This window comes from Chlamydotis macqueenii, chromosome 1, assembly GCF_036417535.1.
Source record: "Chlamydotis macqueenii isolate bChlMac1 chromosome 1, bChlMac1.mat, whole genome shotgun sequence".
Taxonomy (NCBI): domain Eukaryota; kingdom Metazoa; phylum Chordata; class Aves; order Otidiformes; family Otididae; genus Chlamydotis; species Chlamydotis macqueenii.
Window position 1 is genome coordinate 52,780,063 of NC_141556.1, and position 17,052 is coordinate 52,797,114.

The 17,052-nt window shown below is 53.0% G+C and overlaps 1 protein-coding gene across 1 annotated transcript; it reads right to left on the bottom strand.

Moving 5' to 3' along the window:
• Window positions 1-1,336: 1,336 nt before the first annotated feature.
• On the bottom strand, window positions 1,337-7,132 carry LOC147602045 (uncharacterized). The gene is made up of 5 exons (XM_086743174.1): window positions 7,088-7,132; window positions 2,866-3,140; window positions 1,973-2,087; window positions 1,534-1,707; window positions 1,337-1,447 (listed from the first exon to the last, which is right to left on the bottom strand). The coding sequence occupies exons 1-5, from the start codon at window positions 7,130-7,132 to the stop codon at window positions 1,337-1,339; spliced, it is 720 nt and encodes a 239-aa protein (XP_086599300.1).
• Between the last annotated feature and the right edge of the window lie 9,920 nt (window positions 7,133-17,052).

Here is a 17,052-nt window from a genome sequence, read left to right on the forward strand (position 1 = left end):
AACACTTCGTCACCTTTCAAGCCAGGGTGATGTCTCCTCAAACCCAGTCCTGACTTTGAACGGGTTTGGAAATTCCCATGGTTGGTGTGAGGACCTGAGAGGTTACAGACCTCCTAGGTGGGATATCAAGAGCCCAACAAAGACTGCGGTTGCATTCCAGGCACTGCAGGGGTTCAGTACATTGCATAGGTGTTATCTTCTAACAACCCTGGCAGAGGGTCAGTTGGGGATCTGGAGAGAGACCACTTTCAGGTTTGCCTCGTAAGCAGAACTAGAAACAAAACAAAAAAACCCCAAACAAACAAGAAAAGAAAATATAAAAACCGTGCGCCTGACCAAGGCTGCTGTGCAAAGTGGTGCATTAGCACAAGACTGGTACTGTGCCAGAAGCCTGGAGGGAAGGAATGACCATCTTCTTTTGCTACAGCAACCCTCAAACATGCTTGAACTCAGAGGATATCATTTAGATCCCCTCTGAAACAAAAGGCAGGTAGTTGCGAGTCAGTTTGGTGGAGTGAAGCTTGGCAGCACACTTGGGAGAATTCTCAGGGAGAACTGTGGGGGAAAGTTTTCCTCAACCTACAAATCCACTCTTGACAGGGAAAGAGATGCATCAGAAGATGTCACTGAGCCCGGCTTCAACAAAGGTCTCAACACTTCATTCAACCCTGCTGATGGCACCAAAAAGGGCCCTACATCAGCACGGACACTCTGTCAGTGCAGCTGCTCTAACGAGGATGTCAACCACTTACTCAGCATATGGAGATACTGCGGCATAATTCGTAACTGTGCAACCAAACACGTCTTTCTGAGAAGGATCAGCACCATGCCGAAGAAGTAGTCGTATGATATTCATATCCCCAACAACAGCAGCAAGCATAAGAATGGTCCTAAAGCATCCAAGAGATGATAGGAAATACATCAGCTTCTGCAGACATTGCACTGCCATTACTTCAGCCCCTCTTTGCTTCCCAAACAACTCGTTTCCCCTCTCCTAGAGCTGGAGTGAAAGCACAGCCAAACACACGGAAGCATCAGAGAATTCAGGATGCTGGGACCGCAGGAGGTCTCCAGGCCAACCACCTGCCCAGAGCAGACAGGGGAGTCTGTGCATGTGCGTCGGTGGCACCACAGCCAACGCTTTCTTGCAGTCCTCAGTGCGGCAATCGTCCCCTGAGGTGAGAGAGCCGCCGGGTGCGGGCCTGCTTTCACAAGTCACGCAGAAGGAGCTCCTTCTGCGCAGCTCCAGGTTCTTTTGCAAAGCTCATTCCGATGCCTCCCATCAGTCCAGCCTGAACAATGCTAAGGAGTCCCGTGCGCACTTTTGACAAAGCCTTCACCTTTCATGCTTATCTTGAGCGTGCACGTCAGCTCCTTTTTGAAGAAGCAACTCAATCATCTCCTGACAGCGCCTCGTGATCGCAACAGCAAGCGGAGTGTACCCGAACTGAAAGAGATATAATCTCCTTAGAATAACAGAGAAAAGTCAAGCAAGTGTTGAGAAGAGGAGCCTTACGCAAAATCCAAGCTTACATCATCCTTAGCATCGATATGGGCATTGTGCTCAAGTAACAGCTCCACTAGCGACTTGCTAGACATGATGGTAGCCAGGTGAAGGGCAGTGTTGCCGCTGGCACAGTGGAGGTCAGGGTTGGCACCGTGCTCCAGCAGAATAGCTGCGCATTCTTTGTGCCGGTGCTCTACTGCCTGGAAACAAGACAAAGGCAGAATAACTTCCAACGTCTACGTTTCTCTCTGTCAGAACTCCCGCATCTTCCCAACACTGGGAAGTACGAGCGTCTGCAAAGATCAGGCAACATATGCCCCATCCCCGCAGACTACAACCTGCCTGTTTCGTAGAATCACAGGATACAATTCTATGCAGACCTATGTAAAGAGTCACGCGAGGTACGTATCGCTCAGCGCGTAATCGATAAGCCCAACGTACAACAGCATAACACATTCCACGTACCTTCATCAGGGGCGACTTCTTATAGTTGTCGCGAGGGTTTAGCTTGCACTTCTGTCCTACCAGAAAGCGAACGACATCTGCATGGCCGTTCGCACAAGCAAGGTGCAGAGGCGTCCTAGGAATTAAAGATATTCAGTTAGCTGTCACAGGGAGACAGCTGAAGACATGGTTTCAGGCTGTGGAACTCGCCACATGGGGCCACAAAGCTCAGCTGCCAAAAGGAAGCCGAAAGCACGCTTTCTTGTTCAGAGCCGGTGGCAGCAGTTGCACACCCAAAGCCTGGGGCTGTCTAGGAGAAGTCCCCAAGAGGGGACAGTTGAGTCAGGAGGCATTTCCTCAGCTGTGTCACTGAACCTGCCCAAGCAGGCTCTTGTGCCCAGGCCTCCAGCAGGACTGCCCAGCCACCCAGGCCAGCAAAAGGAGACCGCGTCTTGGCAGCCTGAAGTCTACGGAGGCTGCATAAGTCTGCGGAGACTGCGCAAGGCCCTGGGTTTTCCCCGGATCAGTCCCGCGCCAGGCGTGCCCAGAGACGCAGGGGATGGGACCTGTAACAGCAAGGGGAAGCCGTGCCCTGCTCAAACAAGCCACTCAGTCTGGCGACAGGAAAGGAGCCGTCTGTGCCTGGCCGAAGGCCTGCTGAGCCGCACACAAGATTCACTACAGGCACCAGGCGGGCAGGGCAGGGCAGGGCAGGGCAGGGCAGGGCAGGGCAGGGCAGGGCAGGGCGGAGCGGAGCACCCGCCGGCTCCGGTCCCAGCTTGGGCAGGCCTCCGGCAAGGCCAGCGCTGTGGAGCCGGCCCTGCTCCGAGGGCGCTTGCGACCCCGCTGGGCTTTGCCGGCTCTTGCAGCCGGGGTGGGTGGAAGCTTTGCTAGGGGCAGTGCCCGGCCCTTACTGCTTGTTGGCGTCGCGCCCGTTGATGCGGAGTCTCCTCAGCCACCAGCGCCGCTGCAGCTGGGCCAGGTCGCCGTCGGCGGCCGCGCTGTGCAGCCCGCCCCGGCCCCTCTGCCGCTGCTCGGAGGCCCCGGCGGCGCCGGGCGCGGGAGCGCTGCCGGACGGCGGCCGCTGCCGCCCCCTCCTGAAGAGTCCGCGGAGGCTCTGCATGCTGCGGCGGGGACGAGGGCGCGGGCCGGCCCGGCGTGAGCAGCCGCAGCAGGCGGCCGGCGGGCTCTGGCGAGCCCCGGGACGGGAAGGGACGGGGAGAGGGCGGAGAGAGGGCGACAAGAGCCGAGAGGGGAGCCCCGAGCGGCGGCCGCGGCTCGCAGCCCCCGACGCTGCCAGCCCGAGACGCGCTGCCGGTCCCGCCGCGGCGGCGACAGCACTGAGCGGCGGCGGCTGCCGGGGGCGGCTTTCCAGCGGCAGCGGGGGGCGTCACAGAGGGCGCGGCGGGGGCGTCACAGGGTGACAGGCTGGCTGGAGGCTCCGTAAGTGTACGCAGACTGCGGAGTCTACGCTGCCTGCGGCGTCGGGGCGCCCCCGCGGCCGGGGGCTGCGGCAGTCGCCGAAGCGGCCCTCGCCTCGCCCGCTCCGCGTTTGCCCTCAGCGCGTGGCCGCGGAGCCTGGGGCTGCGGGTCCCCAAAAGCGGAGCCGGAGGCGGCCAGCGCCTGGCTCGGGCGGGCGGGGACGTCGGGCGGTCTCTCGCCTGGCTCTCGCCCTCACTCGCAGTGACCCCCCCGTCGGGGCTGGTGTGAACGCGCACCCCGCCGGGACGAGGCGCGCGCGCTGCCGTGGCCACATGTCCTGATACCGGGAATTAACTCTCTGCTAAATATTGCTTGATGTAGGGGAGTAACTGTCTGCATATTGCTTGATTCAGGAGGCTCGCTGTCTGCTGGACAACGCCTAACGATCCTGTTTGCATTGAAACTCGCTTAAGCTTGTCAGGGACCGGTATTTGTCCAGAAACTGGTATTTGTCGAGGACTGATACGTCCAGCAAAGGACAGGATAACGGGAGCTGCAATGTTGGTCAGAAGTCGTTAAGAAACTGCTGAAATCACCCAGTGAAAGGAGAGCGTGGGTGAATGACTGAAGTTCATCTGGAGGAAGAAGTGAACGACCACCAGACACAGATCTGAAATGCTTACGCAAGTGTTTTTGAATAACCCCGCCTCGCTCATGCATATGTATGTCTGTATTGTGCAATCCTATGAATATGTATACCTGCACCGTATACATTTTTGGTAAAATGTGCTGTCGGTGTGTGTGCTTTTGGAGGAGCGATCCCCCACGCACCCGGCGCCAAATAAACATGCCTGCTTTATAAGGCTCTCCGAGTTGTAGAGTTTGATCCGCGCGTCAGTCCCCCGGCGTGCTCTCCTGCCAGGCGGCTCAGCTCCTGCGATCCCGAGGAAAACGTGCGTCAGCTCCTCGGCACACAGTGCCAGGTGCGTGTAGCACGTGAGCCCTGCCCAGGCTCATTTGCTTCGTGTTGGCCATGGGCAAAGGCACCTTCTTTACACTGACACCAACACCCGAATTAGCCCGGCTGGGAAATTTCAAGTCGGGACGGTACAAAGCTCTGCAGATGACATCACAGGCGTTCCTGTTCACGGTTTCAGGGAAGGCTCCAACAAGCTTCCTGAGGCAGAGGCTGGCAGCTCTTTCTGAAGGGCTTCAATGGTCTTGGCTTGTTGCCGGACTGTGGCTTCCAGCCTGGCCTTTCCAACTTGGAGCCTGAAAAAGAAGTAGAGGCCTTCTCCCAGAAGTCCACCAGAGCACAAATCTCAGAAGAAGAGTGTGAAAGGACCTCATCTAAGCCAAAAGCATCTTTGAAAATTGTGTAGCATTGTCTCGCTGGGGCGCAAGAAGAGAGTCCTGTTGTTTTCACACAATGGCAGAAAGCGAAGCCTTGCTCCACTGTGTTGGTTCCTTATCGTTGCCTGCGTTCTTCCAGCTCTTGGACACCCGCAGTTCCACAAGGCGAGGTCAGAAGGCCCTGCATGTTCCTGAAAGCAGTTAGCTCCCTCTCCTTATTCTTTGTGGCGTCCTTCAGGGACTCGGCATAACCTGCGCTCCGGATGCGCCCGAGTGCTGAGCTGGAGGCAGCAGTGCCATGTGTGTAGGACAGACAGAACTGGCAGCAGCTGTGGGGGTTGTCAGGATAGCAAGAAAAGAAAATGTTCCCTTGCACTTGATTCCTGTGCTCTGTTCAGCTGTTGCTGCAGAACACAGAGGGTGGCTGGGGCAGTGCTATGCCAAGAAAGTCTCCTGCGTGGAGAAAAGACTCTTGCGCTTCCACCGGCTGCTTCTGGCACTGACACTCGCTCTCTGGGGAGAACCAGTGCAAGACATGCAAACCAAAAATATTGGCGTTTGTTTGGATGTATTGTTCCCTTGTGCCACCTGCTACCAGCTAGAGAAGAGATCCTGAGTCAGACCTTTTGAACTGCTTGTGTGGGAGTTCGGAAGCTACATAATGCCTAGCAGCTACCTGATGGTGGAGAGGAGGAGGAGCGAGGGCCAGAGCCAGTCTGGTCCTGCCTCATGCTGTCTTGTCACTGGAGCTGTCTCCCCCTGCCCCGCAGCAAAATCAGGGCAAGTGCTGCGCTCAGGAGTCTTTGAGTGGACTGCTGAGCAGCCAGATTTCTTCCGCTTACACATCACCACGGAGCTCGCTGCTGCCTTGGGAATCATAGAATAGTTAGGGTTAGAAGGGACCTGTAAAGGTCCCTTTCTTGGGACTTTGCAGCAGTGTTCCTTGGCAGAGCTCTCCTTCTCAAGTATGCGAAGAATGGGTGCGGTTTACTGTTTGAAGACACCTTTGGTGTCCTCCAAAGGCCGTTTTGGTTTTAGAGCCAGGACATCTGTTAACTCACGAGTGTGAAGGGTGTTTGCCTGGAGAGGAGGTGGAGCATTATGTCAGTCTGGTTTTGCCAAGTGCACTTTGTGTATTTGTGAAAGAGTGTCTTGTCAAAGTTGCAATGCCTAGCTAGCTACCTGCTTGTGTTTGCAGAGGTGGGGTCTGGGCCACGTGGACCTCCATAGCTGTCAGCTTCCACTGCAGCCCAGCCAGACCTGAAGCATGATGGTTCTTCTCCACTTGCAGGTCTCAAACTGCGCTGTGGGAAACAGAAGTCCCAAAAGTATAAAAATGCATCTGAATGTCAGCTTGGCAAGCTCTTAGCGGAAAGCCCAATGAGAGACTAGAACAACTCTGGCGAGTTGACCCTGCAGAGCTATGATACAGCTGGTGTTGCCTGGTGAGCAACCAGTGTCACAGGGGTGCTCTCGCTCTGCCTGAGGCTATGGCATAATTGTTGTCAGTGGTTTACGAAGCTGTCCCTCTTAGTTGCTTGTGGCTTCCCTCATGCTGCCTTCTGCATTGCACTGACAAAAGCATTTCTGCAGCAGCAAAGGGAACTACCTAGGGAAACTGTTTCAGCTGAGGGAGAGAGGGAGACTCATTTCTTTCTGCTGTAGCCCTCATTTCCAGAGTGGTGGCACTGCATGGCTTGGCCCAACCACCCAGAGGGTGGCACACCAATGCCTCTAGGGCACTTTCTCAGCAGCTTTCCTGAAGGTGTGCAGAAGAGATGAGGACCTGCTGGCTGGGGAGTTCGAGAAGTCCCCAAAGACTCTTTCCTCATGACCTGGGCTTGGAAATCAAGATTTGCCTGGCTAACTCTATGGCCATTCTTCACTGGCGGCAACACACATCACAAGATGACTTGGTGTCCGAGAAGGCTGTTGCCATCCTTGTGCCTGGAGACGCTGGATACAGTCTGCAGTTGTTTTGTCTGTTGCATGTAGCCCAAGGAAGACTACGGTTACAGCTCAGGTCAGACACGCGCATTAGAGCGGGCAGGACGTCTAGCCCAATAAAACAGTGCCTGCAGCGTGAAACTTCCGTGTCACTGGAGATATTTGGGCCTTGAAAGCACAGCATCCTTGAGGCTGGAAGGGACCTCATCTCATCCATCTAGTCTGTCCACGCCCTGCTCCAAGCAGAGTCAGCCAGGGCAGGTGGTGCAGGGCCACGTCCAGTTTGGAGCATCTCCAGGCATGGAGACTCCACAACCTCTCTGTGGCACAAATAAGCCACCAGCAGGCTGAGCCAGGGTGTCCAGCCCCACCCCAGGCCCCTGGGCCTCCAGCCCATAGGCCCAAGATGCTCACTGAGGCATAGGCAGAAGCCTCCAGGCCCTGCCTGAGCTCTGTCATGGCGTCGCTGGCTCCAGCTCTGTCTCAGCTGTGCCTGTGCCTGGCCGCGGACCACGCTGGTGTGTTGGATATCTGGAGAATCAAGGACACTTAGCGAACAATCCAGACCAAAAGGAGTTGTTATGTTTGTGAGCAGCAGGCTTCAAGGACATCGCGGAGGCCGTCTGTGAGAAAATGATGAAGCAACCTTGAAAGGAGGAGGAAAGGCTGGTGTACGTGACTGAAAGCAGAACGTGAAGCAGGATGCAGGTGGAGAGGACCGTGCACATGAACAAAGAGACTTAACGAATCATATTTTAGCTAAGAGCGCGTGCATGATCTAGTTAGCCAATTAGTAAAGAGCTTGTGCATGATAGGGAATTAGAAGGGCTATATTAACCGGGATGTATCAACAATAAAGCGGCATTTCCTTGATCATATTGGTCGTGTGCAGTGTCCGTGACTTCCGCGTCAACACTGGTGCAGGCCCCAGCCCACAGGCTGTCTTCCCGGCCTGCCCTTGGCCTCCCCGCGGCCTTGCTTGGCCATCACTGGGCTGTGTCTGACCCTGCTTGCCACCCGTGGGTCTGAACCCCAGCCCGGCCTGGCCTGAATTCCTGGCTTGCCCGCAGAGCTGCTGCCTCTGCAGGCACTTGTTTGTCCCTCTGGGCTGTCTGCTGCCCTGGCTGCCCGCCCTGGCCCAACCCTGCTCCCCTCTCTCGGATAGGCCGAGGCTGGGCCCTGCCCTGCTGCCATGGGAGCCCCTTTGGCTCCCCGTCCCCGAGGGAGCAGCACAGCACCCTGCTTCCTGGCACCGCTCTCCCACCACCCTCAGAAAAGAAAAGGTTTTTCCTTAGGTTGAGGAGGGATTCCGCCTGCTCCAGCTTGTGCCCACTCCTTCACACCCTTCCCCTTGGCGAGCTCCAAATCCATCGGATCTCTGTGCGATCTGCAAAGCTTCCCTGGCTACCAGAAGCTCACCCAGCACCTTCTGCCCTGAGCACCAGGAGGATTGCTCTGAAAAGGCAGCAAGAGTCTGGTAACTGATGATTACCAGTAGCTCAGTGCTAGTCCCTGCTCTGAGCACAATCATGGTTCAAGCCTCTGCAGAGGAAAAGGACACAGACGCGTGCTCCCTCTCGGAGACGTCTGCAGGACTGATTTTCATTCAGAGCGAGGGCAGAGAGAGACGTGCCAAGGGCCTGCATGGGAAGAGAGCCTGAACGAGCCTTCAAAAGCAGGACTCTCCTCATCCAAACCCGCTAGGCCTGAAGCGCTGCAATTGGGCAGCAGAACTAAGACACGTACTAGATGACACAGTTCATTAAATACCAAGCTGCAACAGAACACTTGGAATTAGATGCAGGGCAGTGGTTGCACAAGGTGGAAGGCAAAGGTTTCCAGGCTTCGTTCATCTTCCCGTGAGCACTCTGTTTTCGGGCACTGGCACTTCCTCTGCTCCAGCAGCTTCTCCTCACCAACTGCATTGGAGGTTCAGCTGCGACTGGGGAAGGGCAGGAAAAGAGAAGGCTGTGTGTTAGCTTTACAGCAGGCTGGGCCAAAGGCAGCACTGGAAAGTGGATCCTGAAAGTACAGCACTAATGCACAGACCCAAATAACGAGAACCAGTCACTCATACATGTCAACAACAAAGTTCCAGCCCATGGGCAACAGACACACCTGGAAGATTGTGTTACACAGAGATACGGATCAGCTTCTTGCGGTTTTTGCCTTATTCCTTGTCCAGCTCTTTCTCCCGTATCTCTTTTAGACAGCTCTATTTGGCTGTGACCCACCATGCTAGTCTCATGCCATTGACCTTAGTAGCCCTGCTGGGACTCCTGGCCCATGTCTTTTATTCATCATGCTAACTACATCTGTGTCCATCAACATCATCATCTACTACTGCTACATCAACAGCAGGAGCATCAGGAGAAGCCAATCAATTGCAACATACAGCCAACAGATAATGAGCAACATGGAGAAAAAGTATAGGGGAAGAATCATACAGGTTCCAGCAGAGAAAAATAATCACCTCAGCTCCACCAAACAACCCAGAGCTCACCTTTCTTCTTAGTTTACCAACTTTGTTGGCCACCTCAGAACAGCTCTTTCTTCACCTCTGCCCTGGAAACTGAGCTGAGGCTCTCTCTTTCTCCCAGCATACTTCATCAGAATTGTCTGATATCTCTCCAGAAGCCTCTTCAGCCTGCATGGCAAATTAGTAAGGAAAGCATGAAGCAAAGCAAGTTGGCCTTTCTCACGTACTCTTATGTAAGCAGCACAGTCACGGCCTGCTTCATCTGTAAGGTGCTCGACAGGCCAGGAATTACTGAGAAGAGCCAGCCCTCCAGCATCACTTGGAGGGCCCAAAGTCTACCTGGATGGAGGAAGAAAAGACTCGCTTCCCTCCCAGGGGAACTGCAGGCAGTCTGCATTTGCAAGGCCTTTTGAAGCTTTTTAAAACCATAGGCTCATGCACAGGAGCACTGTGCAAGATCGAATGCGGGGCTTGAATTTGCTCACAGACCGTTACGTACGTGCTTTTACATCAGAGTTCAGTAAAGCTTGACTTCTACTCAACGTGACATTTCTTTAAAGCACTAAAAAGCCATGCCTGCTATGTTCTTCCTCCAGCACAGTGTTCCTTCTCCGCATTTCGTCCAGAAGTGCTTCTGACTGGCATTTCAACTTGACCGCCTGCTTCACTTTCTTGCTTTCACTCTGACATTTTCAAAATAGAAAAGATACATCACACGAGGAGCACAGGAACAGGATCCTTATGCAGAAGGTGCAGACAGTGTTCTCCACAAAGAAGGTAACACGACTCTCCCAAGTCCAGTCTCCTCTTGGAACTCTCAACCACAGATCTGCAACTGAAGGTACCAAATCCCTGGTACTGCATGACTGTCTGAAGTGCTGCCTGAGGTCTCAACCTCACAACTGGTCTAAAGCAGACAATACTTAAGCCGGTGCATTATTGTCAACCCCCTAACAAAGACGGCATGAAGTAGGATTTGTGATAGCATAATGGGACAACTCTCAAAGCCGGAAAGCTGGGGAATGGGCCAGCAGGACTTTCAGAGCAGCCTCTACTCAGTAGAACAGAGGAACTGACCTCTCCTAGGCTTTTCAGGAAAACCTCATCTTACAAATTCCTCACAGGATTATGGAGCTAGGCTCTGTAGCTCATGAAGAGGGAAGGCTCCGACAAGCTTCCTGAGGCAGAGGCTGGCAGCTCTTTCTGAAGGGCTTCAATGGTCTTGGCTTGTTGCCGGACTGTGGCTTCCAGCCTGGCCTTTCCAACTTGGAGCCTGAAAAGGAAGTACAGGACTTATGACGGAAGTCCACCAGAGCACAAATCCCAAAAGAGGAATGTGAAAGGACCTCATCTAAGCCAAAAGCATCTTTGAAAATTGTGTAGTATTGTCTCGCTGGGGCGCAAGAAGAGAGTCCTGTTGTTTTCACACAATGGCAGAAAGCGAAGCCTTGCTCCACTGTGTTGGTTCCTTATCGTTGCCTGCGTTCTTCCAGCTCTTGGACACCCGCAGTTCCATAAGGCGAGGTCAGAAGGCCCTGCATGTTCCTGGAAGTGGTTAGCTCCCTCTCTTTATTCTTTGTGGCGTCCTTCAGGGACTCGGCATAACACTCAGTCCAGATACGCCGTTCTTTCAATTCCTGCCGCTGTCAGACCGCAACAAGAATCCTCAGTAGCCAGCTTAGCTTTGATAAAAAGGAGTGGACTGCTTTGACTTTCACGTCAACTGCCAAAAGCCATGTTACTTCTTGACCTTCTACACAGGGGCCCCTGTCCTACATCTACATTGATTTCCTACAGTGCTTCCTAAATGCTGCCCCAACACTCCTTGTCCTCCTCTCTCAAGGGCTCCAAACACTTTGCAGCCCCTTGTTGGCTACTCCAACCCAGTTAGAAGCTCCTTCTGCTCCTGAAGTGGCTTTTCAACTCCATAACAATGATGATGTCATGAGGGAATACAAGAAAGCACCGCCACAGCACTCCAGTATGCCTACTCTTTCTCCATCAGCACACACTCTGCTTCGCCAAACCCCAGAGAAGCAAATACATGTGCTCCATGAAACTTGAGAAGCAGCTCTCTGAAAGGAATACACACACCCTTGTCCATTTAAGGACAGAGCCACTTCACGGTTAGTGGCCTTTCTAATCGTAGGCGCCGCGCTTCTAAAACAAGGTGAGTCGCTTACATGTTTCTCAAGCTACTCCTGTTGCAAAGGTGCCCAGGGTACTAAGGCCACCTTAGCGCAGCCCTCCGCTGTTGCTTCCAGCGGTGCAAACAGCCAGGCACCAAAGGCAGCGGTGCTGTTCCCTCCCAGCCCCCTCATCACAGCTAGGCGTGTGCTGAACCAGCCTGGGTTACACCAGACCCCCAGGAATGGATCAGTTCCCCACTCTGGTTTGCTCCCAGAAAGGCCGGGGCCCCTGCAAAGAGCCAAGAGACGGGCTTTGTCCATACCTTAGCTTTAGACCTGTCCAGTTGCTTCTGCAGCTGCAGTTTTCAGGTGCCTGCTGTAGTGCTTCTTAGATTTGAGTGAAGCTTCTGCCAGGGAGTTCTTTCTGAAAGCGTTGGTAAGCTCCTGCTGCAGCTGCCTGACCCACATCTAAAGAAATGGTATTCCCTGAGCACGGAGAGATCAGTAAGAAGATGACAACGTGAGGGATGCTTTAACTCATGGGATGATGTCACTAGATCGGTCTTCAGGGTGGCCTGGAGGCTGAGGGAGGTGGTTCTCCCCTTCTACTCTGCTGTCATGAGACCCCACCTAGAGTACTGCATCCAGCTCTGGGGTGGCCTGCAGAGCTGCTCTTCAAAAGGCATATTTGCTCCATTTTTAAAATATTCATATCGCTCCTGTGTTGGGCAAGGCTTTGGATTAAAATACAGCAGATGTGTCACCGATGTGTCACCGAAGAGTTTTCTCTCTTTATGCAGCTCTTCTGCTTCACAACGCGAACAAGAGGAGGTCCAAAATACACTTCAGGTCCAGAATCACTAAAGTCCTCCTAGCAGCACTTGAAAATGAACTCAGTACGAAGAAAAGCTCTCTGTACGGAGATCGGCCTTTAACAGTCACCTGTCTGTAGCCTCGACAATCTGCCTGAGTTGAAGCATCCTTCTTTAGCTGAAGCTCTTCTCTGCCCGGTGCAGAAATCTGAGCGAACAAGAACAGAGAAAGACCGAGAGGGAGGAAAGGAATCCCCAGCAACACGACAGCATCACAGCGCATTTCAGCACTGGGGCTACAGAAGCGTTACTTCTGCATTACCTGTGGAAGAGAAAGTAACTCATTCTCAGAAGAGGAGTCAAAATCTTCCTCTTGCAGAGCTTCTGCTTCTGGCAAGACACACAAAGAAGAGGTACGAAGCGTGCCTCTTTCACTCTGCTTTTCCCTATCGGCTTCACTCCAGAGAAGCTTACAGAAGCTTACACTTAGTCCCAATAGGAAATTACCATTGCCACATTCCTCTGCAATGGACTGCATACAGGGCTATCAGTGCCACTGTGTTAGGCGTCTCTATTGAGCAGGGCTTTCAAAATGGGCCAAGGTACACCTGCCCAAGATAGAGAGGTAGAGGAGTAGACAGATGGAGCAAAATGTCTAGGCTGTATGCCCCATGGGCAACCGCTTGACACTGACTGGATGTGGAGAAGAGACCTATGTGCTGGCCAAGGAGGCCAACAGCATCCTGGCTTGTATGAGGAATAGTCTGGGCAGCAGGGCTAGGGAAGTGATTGTCCCTTTGGACTCGGCACTTGGGAGGCCACACCTTGAACACTGGGTTTAGTTTTGGGCCCCTCACTGCAAGAGGTGGTGGCGAGGTGGGCGTCGCTCTCTTTGCCCAAGAGGGATTTGATAGCAGCACAGGAAATGGCCTCAAGTTGGGCCAGGGGAGGTTTAGCTGGGATCTTAGGAAAGCCTTCATTGCTGGAAGGCTTATGGAGCACTGGAACAGGCTGGCCAGGGAAGTGGTTGAGTCACCGTCCCCGGAGGTGTTCAGAAGATGCATAGATGTGGTGCTTAGGGACACAGTTTAGGGGTGGGCATGGCAGTGTAACATTTGCGGTTGGACTCAATGATCTTCAGGGACTTTTCCCACCACAATGATTCTGGTTCTAGGATTCTACCTCAGAATCAAAAGAGGAGTCCTCATCTTCCTCTTGTTCTGCTCCCGCCGCTGGCAAGGCACCTACAAAAGAGGAAAGAAGCGCGATGCTGCTGTGAGTGCTTATTTCACTCTGCTTTTCCCTGTCCGCTTCAGTCCAGAGAAGCTTACAAAGGTAACCATTAGTCCACCAGGAAATTACCATTGCTGGGCTCCTCTGCAACTGGCTCCCAGCGGGCTCCATAGTGGACTGCATCAGGAAGCACCATGGTTGTTGGCCCAGTTTTTGGACCTTCAGCATCCGACTGTGTAGATTAAAAGACATGCGTAAAAACTGGCACAGACTCATCCCGAACCCACTTCCACTTGCAAAGCTCTTGCTTCAGCCAACACCCATAACGTTGTATCAGGTGACGGAACGAAGGAGAACGGCAAACAGAAGCAGCGTGTTAGGCATCTCTGTGGAGCAGGGCTTTCAAAAGGAACTGAAGAACACCTGCCCAAGAGACAGAGAGGAAGTAGACAGAGGGAGCAAAGCGTCTAGGCTGTATACCCCATGGGCAACCGCTTGACACGGACTGGATGTGGAGAAGAGACCTATGTGGAGGAAAAACAGCAATCCTCACAGCGCCAGCCTGGTAGGATTTCAGAGGATCATAACTGGTGGGAAGCTTTACTGCTTCAATCCTGTACTACAAGTCCAGCTCAAAGGACAGCTGGTAGGAGAGCCGAGTCATTAGCTTGACCTCCTTCATCCCAGTCCAAACTGAGGAGCTTGCCTGCAGCAGCGGCATGGCAAGGTCCCAGTTTGGAGCATGTGGCGGAGGCAGCAGTAGAGAGAAATGAGACCAAAAGCAAGGGAGGCCAGGGAGACCCCAGGGAGTCCTTCTTAGATAGGGAAGAGTGGCTGCAAAGCTGCCTGGTGGAAAGGGATGTGGGGGTGTTGTTTGACGGGTGCCTGAATATGAGGCGGCAGTGTGGCCAGCTGGCCAAGGAGGCCGACAGCATCCTGGCTTGTATGAGAAACAGTGTGGGCAGCGGGGCTAGCGAAGTGATTGTCCCTTTGGACTCGGCACTTGGGAGGCCACACCTTGAACACTGGGTTTAGTTTTGGGCCCCTCACTCGAAGAAAGACATTGCGGTGCTGTAGTTTGTGTACAGAAGAGCAAGGAAGGTGGTGAAGGGTCTGGAGGACAAGTCCTGTGAGCAGCGCTGCAGGGAAGTGGGGTTGTTTAGTCAGGAGAAAGGGAGGCCGAGGGGAGACCTTCTCGCTCTACAACTACCTGACCGGAAGTGGTAGTGAAGTTGGCATCGCTCTCTTTGCCCAAGAGGGATGTGACAGCAGCATAGGAAATGGCCTCAAGTTGGACCAGGGGAGGTTTAGCTGGGATCTTAGGAAAACTTTATTTGCTGGAAGGCTTATGGAGCACTGGAACAGGCTGGCCAGGGAAGTGGTTGAATCATCATCTCCGGAGGTGTTCAGAAGATGCGTGGATGTGGTGCTTAGGGACACGGTTTAGGGGTGGGCATGGTAGAGTAAGGTTTACGATTGGACTCGATGATCTTCAGGGACTTTTCCCACCACAGTGATTCTGGTTCTATGACTCTTCCTCGAAATCAAAAGAAGAGTCCTCATTTTCCTCTTGTTCTGCTTTCACTGCTGGCAAGGCACCTACAAAGGACGTCAGAAGCTTTTCACTCTGCTTTTCCCTGTCCACTTCAGTCTAGAGAAGGTTCTTCTAGACTTCTAGACTTAGACTTAGACACTTTCTTCGAGACTTCGACACTTCTACACTTCACTACTCTTCACTTCATTCAACAGAATACACATTCGCCGGAACACACATCCACGGAACCGACATCGAGACGGCCAACACCGGCCGGATCGTTCCCCCATCAAGCGAACTGGACTGTCAGGACGCCGCAGCTCTGTGGCGGTAGCTATTACAACTGAAACTCTTTTCCCTCTTTCCTTCCTTTCTCTCCTTTCTCTTCCATTTACAAACTTCTTATCGGGTTAATAAAGTTACCCGGCACTTGACTCCGTTTTGAGTCTTAATTCTGTTCTCGAGAATACGAACAAAACCACGCTCCGGTGTGTGAGAGGTCGGTCCAGCCGCCCCTAGCCTCCCAGACTCGTCTGAGGTCGGCTAGAACGCAAGGGTGCCTTCCTCTCGTCCGAAATCGGAACGTGACATTATTTAATTGGCGTAGTCGGCAGGATTCTCGGAGAAACAGAAAGTGTCCAGTTGCTTTATTAGAAATTCTAGTGTGTGTGTGTGTATGACTGAGACCTACGTTGGTACAAAGCGAGTGCAAAGTCCGGATCCGCGGTTCTGTTTGTCTGCGAGGAAAAGAGCCGGAGAAGGACAGTGATAGAATTGGGCAAAAGACAAGCCCCTTTTGTGAAATTTGAAAGGTGTGTCCTCCTGAGAGTGTGAAGGGGGAATTGTGGTAAAAAAAAATTGTGGTGCAGCCCTCTCAGGACGAAATAACTCCTCTTTTGTGACATAAGTGCTTTCGTGAGAAATTTGAAAGGTGTGTCCTCCTGAGAGTGTATGTTGGGGGGGAATTGTGGTAAAATTATGGTGTGGGCCCCCCCCCTTTTGTGAAATTTGAAAGGTGTGCCCTCCTGGGAGTGTGTGGGGGGGGAATTGTGGTTAAAATTGTGGTGCGGCCCTCTCAGGACGAAATAACCCCTCTTTGGTGAGATGGGTGCTTGCAAATGTGCAAATGTTTGTGATGAGATCCCCGCAGAAGAATTGTGGAGAGAAAATGACTCGTGTGGAGAGGTGGAGTTGAAGTTAGAAGATAAGGGAATCAGGCAAATCTACCCTCAGGGGGACTTGCAAAAAGCAAAAGAAATTGTAGAGAACCCCCCTCACATGTATCCCCTAGTTAAAACTGAATATGTGTATGAGGGAGAAACCGATAACCATCCCCAAGTTGTTACTAAAGAGGTTCCGTTTACAGCAACTGAGTTGGCAAAATTAAGGAAGGATTTTGCAAGGACTTCAAAGGAATCGGACACAGAGGATGTCTGGAGAGTGTCGTTGTTGGGGGGGGTGGAATCTTGTTGTCAGAAAAGGAAGCGGTAGGATATTGGTGTCCAGGTGTATTTTTAACTACCGGCAATTATCGGGCCCCATGGTCTTTGACACAGAGGGCAGCATATTGGGCTGGGGGGCTGAACCCTTTGGAGAGGGGAGACCCCCTAGCCATCATGGGCACAGTGGGTCAACTGGTGGAGAGTGTGCAGAAGGCTGCTTGTTTGCAAATGATGTATGGTAGAGAGCTCAAACCTAACCAGGGCTCTCCAATGATGATGCCTGTGGATCCCGAACAGATGACTCCTCTAATCTGAGGACTTCCTGATTCCCTGAAACCCATTGGGATCCAGCTACAGGGGAAGATACAAAGTACCCCTGTGGCAGACAGACTTACCGGTGCTCTGGAGGGAACAGTGACCCCTGATCATAGAAGGACAGGGAGGAAAGTGTGGACATGGGGAGAAGTAGCCCAAGAACTCATAAATTTTGGGAGGACATACGGTCCTGTTGGTGGATTCGGGCAAAACACTGAAACCAGAGCTGTAAGAGCCACAGAAAAAGGTGAAGGCTGGCCAGCACTGGTCAAGAGAAGTCACGATTTTAAGTCGGTCTGACTTACTGATCCTGGGAGAGGGAGACCCCTCGGCCGTCAGGAATGGCAGCAACCGGGACTCCAGACAGGTATTCCCCGAGATGTAATGGATGGGCTTCCAACACAGAAATTAGAGAAACTTGTACAAACAGGATCG

Excerpts from the sequence above, each read along its gene's own strand:
- LOC147602045 (XM_086743174.1), bottom strand. The coding sequence starts at position 7,132 with ATGACAGAGCTCAGGCAGGGCCTGGAGGCTTCTGCCTATGCCTCA. Across the intron at positions 3,141-7,087 it reads AGGCTTCTGCCTATGCCTCA|AGCCCGCCGGCCGCCTGCTG; the intron begins GTGAGCATCTTG and ends GGGGCTCGCCAG. Across the intron at positions 1,448-1,533 it reads ATATCGATGCTAAGGATGAT|TTCGGGTACACTCCGCTTGC; the intron begins GTAAGCTTGGAT and ends TATCTCTTTCAG.